We start from the raw sequence: 18,595 nt of genomic DNA, 5'->3' as shown, positions 1-18,595 counted from the left end.
AATTGGGCACACCCCTAAGTGAAAACATGAGTTTGTAGAGCTATGGAATTTGAGGGAATAGCATGAGCTTTGTTTCTCTTCCTTATAGTGTGAGAAAGGATTAGGTGTGGGGTTTTTGGTTTTGTGGTTGGTTGGTTGTTTTTTTTCTTTAGAGGTCAACAAACACTTTCCTTGTAATAAAGTAATTGCACCTTTAGGCTTTTTTTCTTCTTGCTAGGAAAACTATTGTTTTCTCCTGTAATATAACTTGGTGCCAGAAGCCTGCTCTACGGTTTGAGTCATGTTTTGGAAAGAGTAATTTTCTTGAACAAATATTAATTAAAGAATAAGGCAATGAGAACTCCTGACTTCAATGCTAGGCAAGGGAGTTAGAAAATGACCTGGCTTTTATTTTTAGCTGGCTTGCTTTTATTCTTGCATTTCCCCTCTTGCTGTCATGTCTGCTTAGATAAGAGCTTGGAGCAGTGGTTACACTGTAAAGGAGAAGGATATTGGGACTGAGAATGAGCCAAGAGCAGCAAGTATTGAGGTGAGGCAGAAGTAAGACACTATTTCAGCCCTCATACTCACTTGGAGCTTCGCAGGCCAAGGACACAAGCAAGTCTCCAGGTGACTCGGCTACAGCCTCTAGCTAGTGTCCTTGGATGTGTTTCCCACAGGATTTGATGGTGGTGGGTAAGGCTATGTGGATGAGAACTCCCTTCCATGGGCTCTGCTCCTAGAGAAATGCATGGCAGAGGACACAGTTTTGAGTCCAAGATCCCGTTTTCTTACTGCTGTTCTGGCAGTACCAGCCTTAGCTGTTCTTAGGGGAAATCTCTTGACATAGGTACTTCTATATTTCTTTAAAAATACCTCTGTACCCCTTTCATGATTTCAGCTTGAGGCATTTGTGTCCAAGTTTTCTGGCTGCCAGCACCATAAGATTGGGCTAAGACCTGTCTCTGAGAATGACATATTGTCCTGTTCTCTGGAAGCTGGTACAAGATGTCTTTTCTCTCCCCACTGCTGCAATATTAATAGTAACTTCTTGGCACTTCAAACTTAAACAAGTGGGATGTGTATATGCCCAAAGGCATGCCTAAGAACTTCGTGCTCTCACTGGCATCCAGGAGAGACAGGGAAGAGCCCTCTCTTGCCTACCGTCCTCTTGTCCAGCCCAGAAAGTGTCTTCACACCTTTAAAATGGAGCTTGAAATGACGGTCCTTTAGTCGCAAAACCACAAGCCAGAAACTCCGGAGCTACACGTGATCCTAGTAGCAGGGCTTGTACTTCTTTCCATCGCTGTTATTAAATGGAGGGACCACAAATGTCTACTCTCCTGCACATTCTCTAGCAACTGCTCTAGTGCTGATCTGTCTTTTCCCGCTCGATTTCCCCATCCTTGTTTAGTAGCCACAGGGCCCTTCTCTCTCTGCCTTGGATTGTCTGTTTCCATAAACAATTAACTACTTAAAGGATTTATTACAAAAAAGGCTCATGCAAGAGTTCATGAATTTTTCCCTTCTACATCCATGCCTAATTTCCTGGACATAAATTCTGCTGCCAAATTCCTGTGAGTAGGTGCAGGGTTGTTGGGGGGGATTTTTTTGGTGTATTGTTGTTTGTGTGTCTTTGTGGTTTTGTTTTTTTTAAGGGCTTGAGGGCCTAATGCTGCTCTCTTGAAGTTCTTTAAGTGGTTTGGTTCATCTTATTTTTTAAAAGGAGGGTGGCTGTACTTTATTTCCAGTGGGAATTTTCTTGGCTGATGTAGCCAATTAAAAATAACCTCCTTGGTCACTGGTGACCTTGATGGCAGTCTCAGTATTTGGAGGGTGTATCTAAAGTGGAAGGCTGACATGGGGTGAGAATAGGAGGGTAGAATAAATTTCCTGGAATAAAAATGAAAGAGTGCCCAGATAAATAGCTGCCATTACTAGTAAAGAGATTCTGGGTTCAAGGTCAACTTTGTAACTTATTAATGACCTGTACTGGGCTGTTCTACTAGGCACTCTGCAAATGCCAGGCTGGGCAGAGCCCCGGAGGGCTGGCAGCTGGCCTAGGTTTGAATGTAAAGTTGTTTCCTTATGAAAAGGAGTAATGCAGTCTCCTCGAGTTTTCAGTCCCAAATGCTTAGGCTATATTCTTGACTCTTCCCTTGCCCCAAAGTTTGTGTGATGGATGGTCCTAAAAACAAATACATGCAAGGTTCCAGCGGCTAGTTTTCAATTTGACGGTAGCAAAGGAGGTGGAAAAGCAGTGCTACAGCTGTGAGATGCACACAGATTTGGAAAGGTTTATGCCGATTCTGTATTTAGAAAGGAAGACATGGGTTGAGCACTCCTGAGGGCATCTGCCTGCTACCACTGCTGGGGAAGAGCTGACAGTCTCCAGGTTCTGTGGCTGCAGGACTGTTCATGTCTGAAGTCTCCTTGTTGCCACGGCTTGTTTAGATGTGACTTCTGTTTGCCTTTTTTTGTTTCCCTGATGAAGTAGGTTTAAAAAAAAACAACCCAACTTTGTGATCTTAAGATGGGGAGGAAACTTTGTAGCATCAAAAGGTACCTGCGGCCTTTGGGAAAAACATTAACTTACTGAAAACTGACGTGTTTTTTCACAAACTTGTGCTGGGTTTTATCCCCACGTCCTTTGCCCGTAGCCTTGGAAGTCTATGTCTGTTTTCTCTGTGTTTTTTTTCCTCTTCACTTGCCACTTACATAATCATGCTTTTGACTCCTGTTTTCAGGTCACTTTCTTGTTCATGCCCACTTTTAGCAAAGTACATAAACAAGCAACAGCTCTTTATGTGCTCTTGGGCTGCCTGGTGATCAGGTAGTGCCCTTGTGGCCTTGGCTTCAATGAGAAACACACCAGGAGGAGAGGATGGGGAGTGCCTGTGTTTGGCTCTTTCTCTGATAAGACTCGTCTAAAATTGTCAGGGTTCACTGGCTTCTGGAGGTGACTTTAATCATTAACTAACTCCTTTATCCCGCTGCAGACTCAAAGGAGGGTGTTTTTGTGTGCAGGTGGTGTGCAGGAAGGTAGGGCTTTGACTCGATACTTTTCCTAGCTCCTGTGTGTCTGATGGAGCTCATACAAGGGATTATTTGCCTCATCATTGCTAAGGATACAGAGTTTTCCTGATGGGATTGTTGAGAGCCAGAGCTCTGCCAAGTGGCTCCAAGCACCCTACTCTCCAAAGTCAGCTCTTCAAGTGGGCAAAGCCAGATTCTTCTGCCCTGGGCAGCTTTATCTATTCAGTCTCTCGGACTCCTTACATCCAGGATCCAGAGCAAAATGTGCTGTGAGGATTGCTCTGTGTGATGCAAATGGTGACTTCTGTGTCCCTCCTGCTTCTCTGCATCTTGCTCTCAAGAGCAGGATAGTTGTCCTGTGTACTCCCTCCTGGTGCTTTTATTCCTCTCTCCTTTCCACGTATGTTCTTTACTTAGGAGAGGGATTAGTACAGATAGATGTCCCACATGCGGTGCCATCTTGCTGCTTTCCCACAAAATAGGTAAAGGGAAAGGAGGGGGGCTGAAGGACAGGGGAGGGCAGTGCTTGGCACCTCTGTGCATGGCCAGTGGTATTGGTTATCTAGGGAAAGCTCTGTATCAAGCCAGCTGCTTGCAGGGGCAGAAGGGTGTCAGATCAGTAACATGCTTAACACCTCAAGAAAGTGCTACCAAGTTGTGTGGCTACCAAGTTGTGTGGCCACCAGAATTTAGACAGCAGCCACTTCAGTCTGACTCAGTTCTTCTTCCTGTCCCCTGGCCAGTCTGAGCTCCGTCTGTATGCCTTCCTGAGAGGCAGCTGGAGATGGAGAGGATCTCTTGCTGCTGTAGTCCCTATATGACACACCAGTAATTTCCATCTGCCTGAGATCTTCAGGCCTGTTGCAGCTGCTGTGCCTTTTAGGCTTTGCTTGTTCTGTATGGGGGCTTCAGCTGTTCCATCCTTAGTACCCTTTGCTCTGAAGTGTTGGGGAAAAAAAATAAAAAAAAATGTAGCTCCAAGTTCAGTGTACCAACTGTGGGCCCTGCAGCCTGGCTGTAAGACCTGACCTTCCTCCTGCTTGGCTCTCTATCAGGAGGAACTGATCTGCAGCCCCAAGAGAAGTGGTTGGCGGGTGCCTGCCTGCCCCCTCTGTCCCTGCCCTACTGGGCATTGCCCTGGAGAAGGAGTTTTGGGTTGCTTCTCCCAAAGGGACCACAAAGTGGAATCAGGGTCTCCTTCCCTCTCCCTTTTAAAGAAAAAAAAAAAAAAAAAAAAACAAAACAAACTGAAGGGGAAGTGCTTCTTATGCCACCTAAAAAACTTGTTGCATGCTTGGGGCTGGTGTGTAGATGGTTGCAATGACCACCTAGTGAGCCTGTCAGACATCAGGCTTTACCTGTTCTTGGGGACAGGAATGTGTGGGTTTGTATATTTTGGGCTTTTTTCTGTGCAAGCTGATGACTGCTGATGGGGGTGAAGGCAGAAGGGTTTGGCCTCCTCCCTGCACGGCCTCTATGCGCAGTCAGAACAAGTGACTAGCTACATTGAGATGTTCTTCTGTCGAAAGGCAGCATCTTTCTCACTAGCAAGCTGCCCATAAGAATGTGGTAAGCATATAAAAGGGAAAAAGGTTGGCAATCTTGACAAGACGACTTAATTTCCTTTCCAGCATAATTGTTCAAGAACAACACAGTATTACAGATGAGAGGTCCTGCTGGGCTTCTCCTGTGAGGACTACCTCCAGCCTCCCTGGATTTGACTAGCTTGATTAACCTCGTCACACATTCATAATCTGCTGCTTTTTCAAAATGCTATATGCAGCTGTGGTGTTTTGGGGTTATGGTGTTGGTGGAGTTTGTTTTGCCTATGCATTGGCAGACGGTAAATTTCAGTTTGATTAGAAAAGAATGTTATTGTGGGCTTGGAGATGTGAAGGTTGCATCTGGTCTTTACAGATGCCTAATGCACACTCTGGACGTGCAATTGCACAGCAATGTATGTTTATGTATGAATCTGTTCTGTGCAAGAACTATTTGCTATTAGAAAGGAGGTTTGGTGCTGGTGTGAGTCCCTTCTCCCACCCTAAGAAGTACCGGTGCGTTCTCCGTCTATCCCAGTGTGCCGTCAAAGTTTTTGACGATTCTTTCTTAGCTGTGGCTCACCCCTACTGCTCTTCTGTGGTTATGGCTATGCTGCAGCCTGTGGTGGGAGACTTGGGAGACCTTTATGTAGTGTTTTAGGCTGAGCTAGCTGGCACAGCGAGTTCAAGCACCAACATCTGCTCAGGATCCTGGACAGTTTCTATAACCTCTGTGGATGTCCGCACTGCTGGGACTTGCTGCTGTTGGCCCTCAAGCCAGCAATGTCAAAGTCAGTGCAAGACACGCGTGTCCAAGTGTGGTCTGTGCCCCTGGTTGAAGGCACTGAGTGTAGTCCTAGTTTGATTTCTCTGAGGAAGCGCAAATCTGTTGAATGTGGACTAACACAATGGATTGAGCTCACTGAGGTAAGGGTGCTCTTCATCCATATACTTTCTCTCCTCAGGAAAGAAAGCGGTGATGGATTCCAGCCCGTTCCTGTCAGAAGCCAATGCAGAAAGAATCGTGAGAACCTTGTGCAAGGTCAGGGGAGCAGCACTGAAGCTGGGACAGATGTTAAGCATTCAGGGTAAGTGTAAAATAACTATATGTGTGCACTATATACCACCACTTTCCCAATGCCCCTGTTGTGTCAGGCAGTCAAGTGAAACTGGTTGAAAAGAAGGTGATGCTCTCTGTGAATTTTAATGCCTGTATTAAAAGCAATTGTTGAGAAGCAGAGCTGTATCACATTCTGTACACAGGTATCCAGCTAGAAAGGAGGATGATGATAAGAACGCGATCCTGTTCTTTGTTCACCAAAAGTGGTCAAGGTTATATCCACAGCCCTCTCCCATTACAACATGTTTATGGTTTACATGCTTTGTTGGCACTGAAGCTTTGCCATAAAGGCTGGTACAGCTGATAAATTTTATCAAACTTGTTTCCATCTTGAGGAGACTTCAAACTGGTGCTTACTCCATTGGTCTCTGAATTCAGTGATCACAGGTGAAGGCATGAGTGGTATCAGGGTCTGCACTCCACTGTTAGCTTACTCCTGGAAGACAGCAGGTGTGCCGAATTCAAACCTTATCTGGATCTATCCACTTCACCTTCCTGCCCAACTTGATAGGGAAGGAGAGAACCAGCCAAAAATAGCTTTTACACTTGTCTGGAAATAGCTTTCAAGATGTCACTGAAACTGAGTCAGTGTCTGAATGTTTGAAGTACTTGGCTTGCTTGGCTTGGGCTTCTACCTGAATTTTCGTAGGTGTTGACTGATGAGGTTGGATCTAGTATTGTATTAAATAGCTCGGGCTAGCCAATAAAGCAAGACCAGCTCCCTGTTCCAGAGAGTCCTGATTGTGGCATTTCATCATTCTTCATTTGCTAATCATTTGTTTTAGGTGCGTGCCAGGCTGATGGCAACATTAACAAAGCTAGGTGGGAGGCACACCTGCTTTTCAAAGGCTACCACCCATATGCTGTTTTCTCACCCTCTAGAAACTGCCAGGTGCCAGTGACTGGTGGTTCACAGTGCAGATCCAGGAGGAGCTCTTCTGCTCCTGGCTTTCTGTGGCCAGTGCGTCTGGTATGCGGGGTGAGTGAGCTGTGTCTGGAAATCAGCTTTGAAGTAAACTTGCCTACCATAGGTGGGGATTTAGTTAAAATTCTTAACGTGCTATTGAGTTGACCTGATGTGTGCCCAGAGCCTGGTCACAGCTGCCCTAGACTTGGATGTGAGTGAAGATAGAATAGCTGTGAAAGGCCAGCTCTGAGAAGCAGAAATGCTCTGGATTTTTGACACTTGCCTGCTGTCTCCTAATGTTACTGAGGCCTGGCAGGAGCGTCAAACACTTGCGGATTGACTTCACTTGGGTGTCAAGAACATACAGGCCTTTAGCAACCTCAGTGGCGCTGCCCAGCCCTCATTTGACTCTTGTGATGAGTGTGTGGAGCGCTTCAGTCCCTGGCGAGAACACAGGCCTCTGGTAACCTTGCTGAGGGACAGTTGTGGTGAAATGGGTTAGACACTTCCAACAGTGTGGAGCAGCCAGTTCTTGGGCTAGCTGTTTGGGCAGGAGGCCTTCACACAGTTCCTGCCACTTCATGGGCTTCTCTGTGGCCTGGCGAGTTTGAATTGGCTTCTTCTATTAACAGGAATGTGTGCTAATTGAGCACAGGGACTCTGCGTGGCTTTGTCCAGGTGCAGCTGAGCACCTATGAGCTAAACCACCCAGAAGTTACAAAGCAGTGTCCTTAAAAACCCTGATGTCTGCTTCTGGGGGTCAGTGGATTTTAGGGACCCACATCCCTGAAGGTGATGCACAGAAAGGATGCTGAGGGCCCCAAATCATCCCATGTTCTAGTGCATGTGCTTTGGAAGGTGCTGGAAAGGCAGCTGTATTTGCCAGTTGAGTCCCCTGCCTTGACTCTTGCTTTGTGTTTTTTTTTTTTTTCCAGTAAGGCCTCATCAGGTTTGCCACAAAGACATATAACCGTGTTCATCAGCATGTTGTAAGCCTCGTTTTGTCAGAGTTGCCTCTGCAGCGTGACTGATTTTTAACGTTGCTGCCGAGTTTCTGTACAGTCAATTTGGACTTGCAGGCTTCTTGTCTATTTGGCGTTGTGCTAATGAACAAAGCAGTGGTGGTCGAGCAGGCCCAGTTAAGAATTCCCTCTCAGACTAAAGACTGAAATACCTTGTGAGTTTTTCAGATGTGAGCAATAAGCAAAATAACAGAAGTTGATCCTAAATGCCTGTGTCAAACCCTGATACCTTGACACAAAAGGCTTCTTGGGAGCAGGAGGCACTTTTAGTGAGGTCCTTTCTCTCTCTGCACAGTTATCCTAGGAGGTGCAGGTTATCATGTTACAGCATGATGGCTAATATTTTCACATGCCCTTGAGAATAGATTTTATAATGGCCAGAGGCTCGGCAGTGATACACCACTGATGATAGAGCAGAAGTTTCTTTCGGTGTTTGGAACGTGCACACAAATGCAATGTCTAGCCGTCCTGCAGGGCTATAACGTCCCAACAGCAGTTTTACTCACTGCTCCTGCAAAGCCTGTTAATCTCTGACTTGCAGTGACAGAATGGGAGCTCCTCTTAAAAACTCCTGTTGATCCCTCAGTAAGGTTTTGTTAGTACTTTTTTAATGTTGCTCATGGCTTTGGTGGGAATTTCTAAACAACGTTGGGCATTAATGTTGTGTCTCTGCGTTATGTATCTCTTTCGCACCATTCCTTTCCACCCCTCTTCCCAATGCTTTTAAGGTAGCTGTTTGTTTCTTGTTTCCTGGGACAGACTTGGAGTTGTACATGCATCTGTAAATGCAGAGAAATGAGGGATTTTTATTTGAATGCCACAAGTGGATGTGCAGGTTCAGTTCTCGAGATTAAGGCCGGTAGCCTGGACTTTTTGCAGTGTTGGGAGAGCAGCGGATAAATCTACATCCTCCATAAGACTTTATGAAATAAAAGCTTGCCAGAACTCGTGGCTTTTCTCTGGGCTGTTGTAGAAGCCTTTGCTCAAAGGAGAGGAATAATCTTCAAGATACCCCTCCCCCTCCTCTTTCTTATGAGTGTAAATATTTGCTTGCTAAATCCTTCTGACTCTTAAAATAACTTACTTGTGGCTCAGCTCTGTTTTCTTCTGACCACTTGTAGCTGCTTTGCATTTGGGTAGTTGTTTACAGTAGCAGATGCTGAATCTTGATTCCTCTAAGAATTCAATACTGGTGTAAGTGGTGTTTCACCATCGCACAGCTTCCTGGAGAAGCTGCTGCCCCTTAGAACGACCTGGATTAAACTACGCTATGAACCTGGGAGTGTTGGGATGGCTCTCCAGAGGGTTCCTTCTGTGACCTATCTTTCCATGACACAGCAGCCTCCCCTAGACCTGTGAATGCTGTACTGCTCTCAGTGAGAAGACGGGGTGGTGGATGAGAGAGGCTTGTGCCTCTCCACTGTGCTCTTGGGTTTGTGCGACCTGCCATCACACCAAAAGCCTCTGTGCTGTGCAGAGCTGCTCCCCGCTCTTGGCAGCACTGCTGGACAAAGCCAGGGAGCACTATGACAACTGATGCTTGATTCCAAAGTATAGAAAGCTTCTCAGCGTGCTTTCTAGTCTATTCATGCTTTATCTTTCCCTTGGTAATTGGGAGGGGGTGCACAAAACTTTCTCCTGCTGCAGCAGGAGGGTAGCTTAGGAGATGTTTGCTACTTGTGTACAGGACTTCTGTTTGTCTCGTTTCTAAAGCTATGATGCCTCAGAAAGCATGCCTCAGGTGCTGTGCCTGGGTATGGAGAATTTCTGAACTAGAACTATTTCTAAAATCTTCACTGGGGTGCGCCTTGGGGGCGGGACAACCTGGCTTGTCTGAATGCGGGTGCGTGTTTCTTTGTGTGCTGAAGAACTGGAGAATGCAGTGCCCACACTGACTGCCATGTGCTTTTCCCTGGGCAGATGATGCCTTCATCAACCCCCATCTCCAGAGGATTTTTGAGCGTGTCCGTCAGAGTGCTGATTTCATGCCGATAAAGCAGATGACGGTGAGGAATATTCCTTCCTGCTTATCAAAGGGGGAGGGACAATAACAGAATAAATGTCACCTGTGACATGCCCCAGTAAGGGAAGTGGATGGGGATTTTTAAGAGTATTCTTCAGTAAATGTTGCATATTTTCAGTTGTGGGTGACATCTGATTCCTTATCTCAATTATGTGCTGCCTTTTCTCTCCAAACACTGAAGCTCAGCTCTAGACAGTGGGGAAAAATGTGGGGTTTTTAAGGTCTGGAGATTATGGTGATGGAACAGGATGTTGTATACAAATATGGCTATAGGGTCTTGTTGAATGTAGCCTCCTCTTCTGTTTCTTCTCCCTTGTCTTTCTCATAGATGTTAAGCCAGTGTCTAAAGTGCCTACATCTAATTTTAGAGACAGACTTACAAGCCTTAGTCTGATGGAAAATTAACGGCAACTTTGTCCTTACTTTTTTTGGTTAAATCTAACGCACCATCAAGAAGAACCACAAAAAATGAAGCAAACTAAGTTTGCTTTCCCCAACGTACATGTTCTCTCTTTTTAATACTCCTCTGTAAATTAAGTTGTGAAGGGTGATGCAAAAGGAATTGCCAGCACTACTTACCTTCTGAAAGACACTGAGCAGAACCAGAATTTAAATATGGCAGTCTGGCGATGTAACAAAAAAGCTGTTAAAGCAGGCTGTGATGTTTAATTGTCAGTATTGCCTTGAGGGAGTCATTCTTGCATGCCTGGATTGCTTCTCTTCAGCTTGGCAGAACGATGAAAGAGCAGAAACGTCTAACTACTTGCTCACTTTCTGGAAAATAACAAGTGGCACCAAAAAGGGGACATTTGTACTGCTAAGGCAGTGGTGTTTGTGCTCAAGAGCTCTGATCTTTAGGCCAGAGCAACAGAGCCTCACACAGTCCTCATCACCATCACCTTAGTGCTGGGGAAGCACTGCTGGCTGGGCCACTCCTTGTGATGGTGTGCAATGATGAGGAAGGGAATACAATCTAGAAAGCAGGGTATAGGTACTCAGAACTACTATAGGCTGTGTGAGTCACCTTAGAGGAACATGATTTCCCATATCGAAGATCTTAAATCTTTACTTCCTATAACCTGATGCTTTCTTTTTATTTGTAGAAAACTCTCAACAACGATCTTGGCCCCAACTGGAGGGATAAACTGGAGTCCTTTGAAGAACGTCCCTTTGCCGCTGCTTCAATTGGTCAGGTTCACCTGGCACGCTTGAAAAATGGGAAAGAAGTTGCCATGAAAATCCAGGTGGGCTTTACATACCAGCCTTGTCTCTTGTCTGTGCTGCACAGAAGGGCAGGGGAGCTGCATAAGTATGTTTACTGCTAGACGGATAAGAAACATTTTAACGCAAGTGAAAATTTGGGTCCAGCACTATCTTACCTGGTGCAAGCAGAAGGGAGTGACAGAAAAGGTTCTGCAGCTTGAGCCAGTCTCTGACTCCAGGTGAGCAGGAGACATCTCATAGGTATACCACTGCAGTGTGGGGATAAAGGTGGTGAGGGACTGCTTGTACTTGTAGGGCTGTGTGCGAGGGTCCTACCTGCTCCATAGGTCAGTCCCCTCTCTGGGCTGTGCACATGCCTCTTTCTGGCCACAGCCCAAAGGTTAAAGAAGTTTTAAGTGACAAGCAGGCACTGACTGTTGAGCAGTGGCAGTCTGACAATGCAGGATGGTATTCACCAACTCACGCTAAAGCTGTCGGCAACTTCAAGCAGGTATTTCTAACAGAATTGAGTTCTGGAGCTGAAACCCTTTGTTACAACACTGTTTATATAAAGTCCACAGGAGTGAGGTCCCTTGCTGTCTGAGCAGGGTCCCAGGCAAAGTTTGTCACCTGGTTGGTGTTTTTTGTAAAGTGGGTGGGGAGGCTTTAGAAACAGTATGGATGGGTACTGGTGGTGTCTTCTGAAGCCATTTGTGTCCAAAGTACTCCCTAAAGATAGGCCATGGTAAAAGCAATGGAAAGTTAACCCTGTAGCATCAGCACGGATTCTGTCCCACAGCGGTATAGGCTGGTTCCCTTCTTGACAGACAAGGGCAGAAAGAACAGAAGGAGGCACCTTTGGCCAGGACTGGGCTGGGGCCTCATTGCTTGCCCTGCTGCTGTGGATGAAACACTCTGGGGCCATCAGTGGCATGTACTTTCAGCTGTGCTAGGGAAATGACTGACTGCCATCTCTGTGAGATTTGTGTGTCTGAGAACCTTGCATGTGTTGGAAGAGTCCCTGTCAGAGGACCTAGACAGGCCATTCTGGTCGCAAGGAGCTGCGTGTCTCTCTGTCCCCCATTTTAGATGCTGGGCTTTAAATAAGCTTTTAGAGGGGTGTGTGGCTCAGGTATGCCCTGGTTCATTGCCAGGCTGTAGGTGGCTGTATTGTGGGGGTCAGGGGATGTTCATCTGGAAGGTGTTTTTATCTTGCTCTGTACAACTGGGTCATCTAGTCTCAACGCTGCCCTCTCCCATTCTGTCCTGCAGTACCCCGGAGTCGCGCAGAGCATCAACAGTGATGTTAACAACCTGATGACTGTCCTGAGCATGAGCAATATTCTCCCTGAAGGTAAGAAGCCGGAGACCCTTGGCAGGCCCTGTGTTCCCACTAGCACATATTGAGTTCTGCCAAACCCTTTCAAGCAGCATGCTGCATACTTCTCTCTATGGACTGGAGGGAGGAAACAGCCTCAAGGAAACAGTGAAAAGGACTTAAGAATTGCTAAGTCTGCCTAAGAGCAGGTCTCCTGCAGAAAGCAGGAGAGGTAGGGGATGTGGGCAGTGGGTGCACGGCCAACTGGGGGAGCCATGCTCTGCTCTCCTCTCCTGCTGCAGAGCTGCTGCTGCCTTTGCTGGCCATCTGCCTGCTCCAGTATCCACTCAGTGGGGTGGGAAGTGCACCTGTGTTGGCTTTTTCTGACCATGAGTAATGTGCACCTGTGTCTGTGCACTCTATGGTGACAGACTCATAGGGACTCTTGGCAAAGTATAAAGTGCCAGGGTATACTCACTTTTGATGGCTTTCAAGGCATGAAGCGTGGGCAGTGTTCAGGTTAGGTACTCTTGCTTTGTCCCTGTTACTTTCTGGCAGAGCTCGTTCTTCGTTTCCTGTAGCCCTCCATGCCTGCTGTTTTCTGGTCTTTCCAGTCATTCTCTGCTCTTCCCAGTCAGAGTTGTGAAGAGGTGGAGAACTGTCAGACTTCGAGCTTGCTCAGTGTCTCAGCACAGGGTTAAGTCCCTTTTCCCACAGGGAATTCAGGACTTACTATTCCTTTTCCCAAATATCTACCTGCAGCAGCTGTAAATCTTAGTGGGACTGTACAAATACTGCTTTAAAACCAGGCTGGGTGCTGACAAAATCTGGAACTGTTCTCTGTGGTGGCTGGGCAGGGCACTGCAGAGGCTGCTGCAGTGCCAGCCATGTCTGGCCCAGAAGTAGATTGGTTTTCCAGCTCAAGACTGAGAAGACTGGACTTGGCAACTCAGGCCCTGTCTACGTGCTGCTGCAGTCCACTGTCTTAGTCATGCTGACTGTTCGTGCCTGGCGGTGGCTGCTCCCAGTTGTAGGCAGATACAGTTTGGAGCCTTTTTTCTGCTTTTGCCCAGGGTAGTGTTTGGGTGCTTCTGCTCCTTGGGGGGGTGTCTCTGCACAGCCACACCAATACCAGGAAGGGACAGCTGTAGGGTGGGAGCTGGGGGAAGATGGAGCCCTGCTATGCAAGAACTGTGTGGATATGCCTTGATTTAGGAGCAGCTGCATAGCCTTGGCCTGGGATTACCTGCAGAACCTGAATCTAATTGGAAACATGCTTTAGCTCTCTGGGGCCACTTGTACTCTTCATCTCGGAGTTGGTTGGATAGCAGGTTGCTCCTCAGCTGCAGCTCTGGAAAGCTTAGCCTGAGGGGCTCCATTTTTCTAAGCCTACTCTCTTCTCTGCTGTTTGACTTTCAGGTTTGTTCCCCGAGCATTTGATTGAAGTCCTGAGCAGAGAGCTGGCCCTAGAGTGTGACTACCAGAGAGAAGCTGACTGCGCAAGGAAATTCCAGTATGTTCACACCAATACCTTCAACCCCTCCCATCTCTGTATGTGTGTGTGAAAAGCAGGAGAGGCTGCTTAACCTCAGGGACAGCGGGGAGGTGAATGCTGTGCCCTGGGATGTAGCACAGGGGAAAGGTGTGTGTTTGTGGCCTGAGCTGTCCCCTAGAATTACCACCTTGTCACAGCCAGGTGTGTTTTCAGTCAGCTGAAACATGATAGCATATCCTCTCTCCTTCAGCATGAGCCTGTCCATTTTGTCACACGTGAAGGTACTGCAGTGACTATTGAGGCCAGGTTGCAGTGCTGTTTTGGTTGTCTTATGTCAGCCTGTTGTAAGCTTCTCCCGTCCTTTAGTCTTGGAGGTTTTTCAGTTCAGCTCTCATACAGCAGTTAACACCACCAGCACTGCCTGCTCCCTTGGTTTGCTCTAGCAGTGGGGTCCAGATTGTTTTTACAGAAAGGTTGTACCAGGGAGAGCTGCTGGAGGCTGGATGCCCCTCCTGTCCCTCTGCAGAACTTCCCCTGTGGCATTACTCCCCTTGGAAAAGGCCTGTTTCTTCCATGTGTGTAGTCTGGTCCTGAAGCAAAGCAGGGTGAGCAGAGGAGCCCAATGCCCCTTAATATACCGGCCTGGAGCCCTCCTAATGTCACTACTCTGGCAGGAGATGTGACTTCAGGAGCTGGCAGCAGCTCTAAGCTGCATGGCTTCTGGTGACTTGATCCCTACTGTAACTGCTGAGGAAAATGGCTCCTGGCAGCCACAGACAGGGTGTGGGGAGAGGTGGTGGGAAGGGGCTGTGTGCTATGTGAGGTGCTGCAGAGAGGCCTGGCTGCTCTCAGGGCTCCTAACCTTTTCCTCTCCTTTCTCCATTCCCCTAGGGAGCTGCTGAAAGACCACCCCTTCTTTTATGTCCCAAGAGTGGTGGATGAGCTGTGCAGCAAGCATGTCCTGACTACAGAGCTGGTGTCTGGCTTCCCCTTGGATCAAGCTGTAGGGCTGAGCCAGGAGATTCGAAATGAGGTACCGCGGGGTGGTCTTGCTTCTCCCCTCACTCAGAGCAGCGTGCTTGGCCTGCCTGGTGACTGGTAGACCAGGGGATGCTTTGTGGAAGGGCAAACTCTGAGCAGTGCAAAGCAGGGCTGGAGTTGGGGACTGCCTGGAGCCTCTCAGAAGATGTCTGCGTAGGGAATTTGGCAGTGATGACAGTTTCCCCATGCTGGCCTAGGCCTTGCAGGCACCAGCATTCAGCAGGGAGGGGGTGGAGGGGGTGAATGGCAAGGGCAGCTGAACGGGAGGTAGCCTAGCCGCGTAACTCCTAGATGCCCTGTTTCTGATGACGTTAAGTTTAGGAGGGATTGTCAGCAAGGGGAGAGGGGTCTTGTTTTGCAGCTGCTCTTATGGGCAGGAGGGTAGAATCATCTCGGTGCAAGCGGCTGAGTGTCACCCCCTCCTGTGGGACTGACCTGTGCTGCACAGGGCTGCTGGAAAAGTACCTCTCAGTAAACAGGAGGGGGGGTGAGGGGATGGGTAGGCGTTGGTGCTGAATATAGCAAGGCATTGGAGTGCTGTGATAGGACAAGCAGCTGCTGTAGTAGCAGAAATAACTGTCCTGGTATTTGAGTTTTTCTTTTTTCTTTTTTTTTTTTTTGTCTTGGTGTGAGCTGTCAGCTGTTAGCAGGTCAGTGGGGAAGAGGGCAGAATATGCTCGTCTAGATAAACAGATCTCAGTGTCACATTGGACTTGAAGCTATGCCAGAGCTGGCTGCCTGTGACCCCTGAGCTGACTGTTCTTAGGGCTCAACCCCTCCAATGAGCTGCTCTATCACCAGGTCTGCTTTTAAAAGGCTGTGAGGTGGGATGTTGCTGCAGGGAACAGTCCTCCTTTCCTGTAAGTGATTGGCCTGGCTGACCCACAGCCTTCTGACCCAAATGACAGTGTCCTGTAGTAGGGTCTGGCTTACATTTGGTCTTCTCCTCCCTCCGTGTTTGATACGATGTTTCACTCAGCTTTGCAGAAGCTGAAGAGGGGCAGAACAAGGCTGGCAGTTCTGCTGAACAGGCTCCAGCTCAAATATCCTCACAGAAAAGCTCTGCTTTAGTATGTAATTCAGCAGTGGACGCTTCAGGGACTCCTACTCTTGCTTTCCCCATGTTTGTCAGTGCCAAGGCGTGGGTCTGCTGCTCCTCCATCAAGCTGGGTCAGTGCTGAGCCCAGCAGAAGACTTAGCTGAGGACTACATGGGTGTGTGTGTGTATATCTAGCGAAGACCCCTTTCAGTAATGGTTTGGTCCTAGCTTTGTACGTAGTTCGGCAGGACAGAGAATCTCTTTACAGGAAGAGATTCTCCTCTTCAGCTTCTTTGGGTCTTTAACTTAAAATGCCCTGGGACTGCATCTCACTTCCCCTGAGTTGCATTCGCTTCATTTTGGCCAGGGTTCTGCAGGGCTTTCCACCAGGGTAGGTTGTGTTGCTGAATGTGAAGATGTTCCTTTGCTCTCAAAGCAACAACCAAGTGCATAGTTGAAGCTGGGAAGGTAAAAGGCCAGGACCAGGACACAAGTTAACACCTGCAGTTGGATGACCCCTGGAGCCTGCTGTTCTCAGCTGCCAGATACAGGGTAGCAGCCTCTCTGGGGGCACGTCCAGGGGCTGATATAAACTACAGCTCAGGCTGACGTAAAACTTGCATGGCCTCTGTGCTGTCTGCTAAGGATGTCCCGTGGCAGGTGTGGGCTGGGAGTTGCTGAGAGGTGCTTTTTCAGCTCTTCAGGAGTTTTGCAGCATGGAGCAGATAGTTCCTGCCAGTGTGGTGATGTGTTCCCTGTTTGCTAATGCTCATTTTAAATTATATGTGTGAGTAGGGCTTGCTGCCCTCCTGACTTGCTTCTTTCTCTCCTTGTGTTTCAAGATCTGTCACAACATCCTGGTCCTTTGTCTGCGGGAGCTGTTTGAGTTCAGGTACATGCAGACTGACCCAAACTGGTCGAACTTCTTCTATGACCCAGAGTTGCACAAGGTAAGTCCCAGCAGCTGCTGTTCTGCCTGTACAAGTGCTGTTTTTCACCAGGTTTTGATTATTCCCCTTTCCCAGAGTGTAAAGAGCCCTTACTGAGATTCTCTTGGATTCCTGTCCTTGAGCCTTGGGCAGGTAGGACAGTGAAACCTGTCCCCTTGCCACTTGTCCTCACTTGGCCTGGGTAGGAGAGCAAAGCTCCTGTAGCACTGGCTGCCTGTCTTTGGCCTTAGATCCAGTCTCAGCTGCTTCCTTAGCCTCAGGCTCTGTTTTGAAGCTGGTCAGTGGGAAGTTGCAGCTGGCAGGGCTCTACCAGGGCACTCCTCAGCCAAGGACTCTTTAGTTAAATGCTCTCGTTTTGTGCTGTGTTGAAGATAAGGGTAGCAATTGCAGATGTCCTGCTTGTTGGTTTGGCTGCTTGCTTGTGCCCTGCAGGTCAGATGGAATTGCTTGTTCATCCCTGAGGTCTGTGTTGAAAAGTGCTGGGAAAAGGTTCTGTGCTGCTCTGTCCCCACATTGAAAGCCTGAGTGGCGTTATCAGCTGAGCAGGTGTGACAATGTGAGCACAGGCCATACCTCCTCTGCCATGTACTAGTGCAAATGCTTGTGCTTCTGTCAGGCAATGAAGCAGTTAGGGGGATGCTGAGCTGCAGTGGAAAGGCTCTCCAGCCAGCTAAGCTTCCTGAAGACATCATAAGTCTTTTTAAGGTCAGGCTGTACTTGAGTGGTTGACACTGTAATACAGATGGACTTGTCCATTGCCAGGTGGCCCTGCTGGACTTTGGAGCAACACGAGGGTTTGATGAGAAGTTCACAGATGTCTACATAGAGGTGAGAACTTGCACTGTGTCCTAGAGTGTCCTTTAGAGTATTTGCAAAATTATGTTTATCTCTAAGCTGTATCACTTTGTACTTGAATCCACTTTGGGTGTGGAGGGAAGCAGGGCTGGAGGCAACAGGGAGATCTCTCATCCCTTACCATAGCCTTCTGCGTGGCTGCTGCAAGCCTCTGTTTAAATTGCATGACAAATGTGGAGAACTGCAATGTTGCTTACTTGGGAGACTTGGGCAGCAGGGTGTATCAAAGCACTCAGAATTCAATGATTTTTATACAAGGGCGTGCGGGAATTGTCCTGTTCACTGTCTCTTCCTGTGGTTTCTAGCTTGCTTACAGACTGATAAATCTATGTGCTTCCTTCGGTATCACCATGTTTTGCACTTGATAAATTGAACTGCAGGGGCCAGCATATGGCCCTTTTCACACATGGCTCTACTATTTTGTTGGGGGAGAGGGTAATTTGTGAGGCTTTTTTGATGTTTCTTACATTTTCTGGGCTATGTGTAGCCCTACTGGGAAGAGCTCTGGAGAGCCAGAAGCTGTATCTTTTTTGTCATTGTAAACTAGATGACACGCAGACCCCTGAGGGCAGAGGCATGGAAGCGAGGGGGGCAGCATGTGTACCTGTAGCCTATGTAGTAGTCCTGTATGTAAAACACTTTTCGGTCATGTCCTAGCTCTCCTGAAAGTGTTCTTCCTATTCAGGTAATCAAGGCAGCTGCTGACATGGACAGAGAGAGAGTACTGAAGAAGTCCATTGAAATGAAATTCCTCACTGGCTATGAAGTCAAGGTACGGAGCTGAAGGGTCTGCTTTTAGTGGTGGCCACTGATAAGTTCCTTGTGGGTCTCTCAATTCCCCCAGATTTCTTGATGTGGTAAAAGCCAATGTCATTCTCAGTCTTGTTGACAAGGTTGAGGGAGGAGGGCAAAAAAGGCTTTGGCTTTTGTTCTCTCACTTGTGTTTGGGAGCGGTAATGATGATACAGCTAGCCCCCAAACCGCTTCCTTCTCTCTCTCAGCAAGTCCCTGCAGGTGGTGGACTACTGAAATTTCATGGCCTTGTGGAAGGTTTAGTTGCCCAAAA

At 47.8% G+C, this 18,595-nt stretch overlaps 1 protein-coding gene across 2 annotated transcripts in view; it reads left to right on the top strand.

Annotated features, from left to right (window-relative positions):
• Nucleotides 1-18,595, top strand: part of COQ8A (coenzyme Q8A) — a 46,611-nt gene that overhangs the window by 26,429 nt on the left and 1,587 nt on the right. For both annotated transcript variants that reach the window (XM_074578987.1, XM_074578988.1), the window contains exons 6-14: nucleotides 5,522-5,644; nucleotides 9,526-9,611; nucleotides 10,732-10,872; nucleotides 12,104-12,185; nucleotides 13,569-13,662; nucleotides 14,536-14,677; nucleotides 16,567-16,674; nucleotides 17,437-17,502; nucleotides 18,215-18,301. In XM_074578987.1, the coding sequence (XP_074435088.1) occupies nucleotides 5,522-5,644; nucleotides 9,526-9,611; nucleotides 10,732-10,872; nucleotides 12,104-12,185; nucleotides 13,569-13,662; nucleotides 14,536-14,677; nucleotides 16,567-16,674; nucleotides 17,437-17,502; nucleotides 18,215-18,301 (929 nt within the window). The remainder of the gene's footprint in view (nucleotides 1-5,521; nucleotides 5,645-9,525; nucleotides 9,612-10,731; nucleotides 10,873-12,103; nucleotides 12,186-13,568; nucleotides 13,663-14,535; nucleotides 14,678-16,566; nucleotides 16,675-17,436; nucleotides 17,503-18,214; nucleotides 18,302-18,595) is intronic.

This window comes from Larus michahellis, chromosome 3 (assembly GCF_964199755.1).
Source record: "Larus michahellis chromosome 3, bLarMic1.1, whole genome shotgun sequence".
Lineage (NCBI taxonomy): Eukaryota > Metazoa > Chordata > Aves > Charadriiformes > Laridae > Larus > Larus michahellis.
Note: the sequence above shows the minus strand (reverse complement) of the source record. Positions and strands in the feature narration are given on the sequence as shown.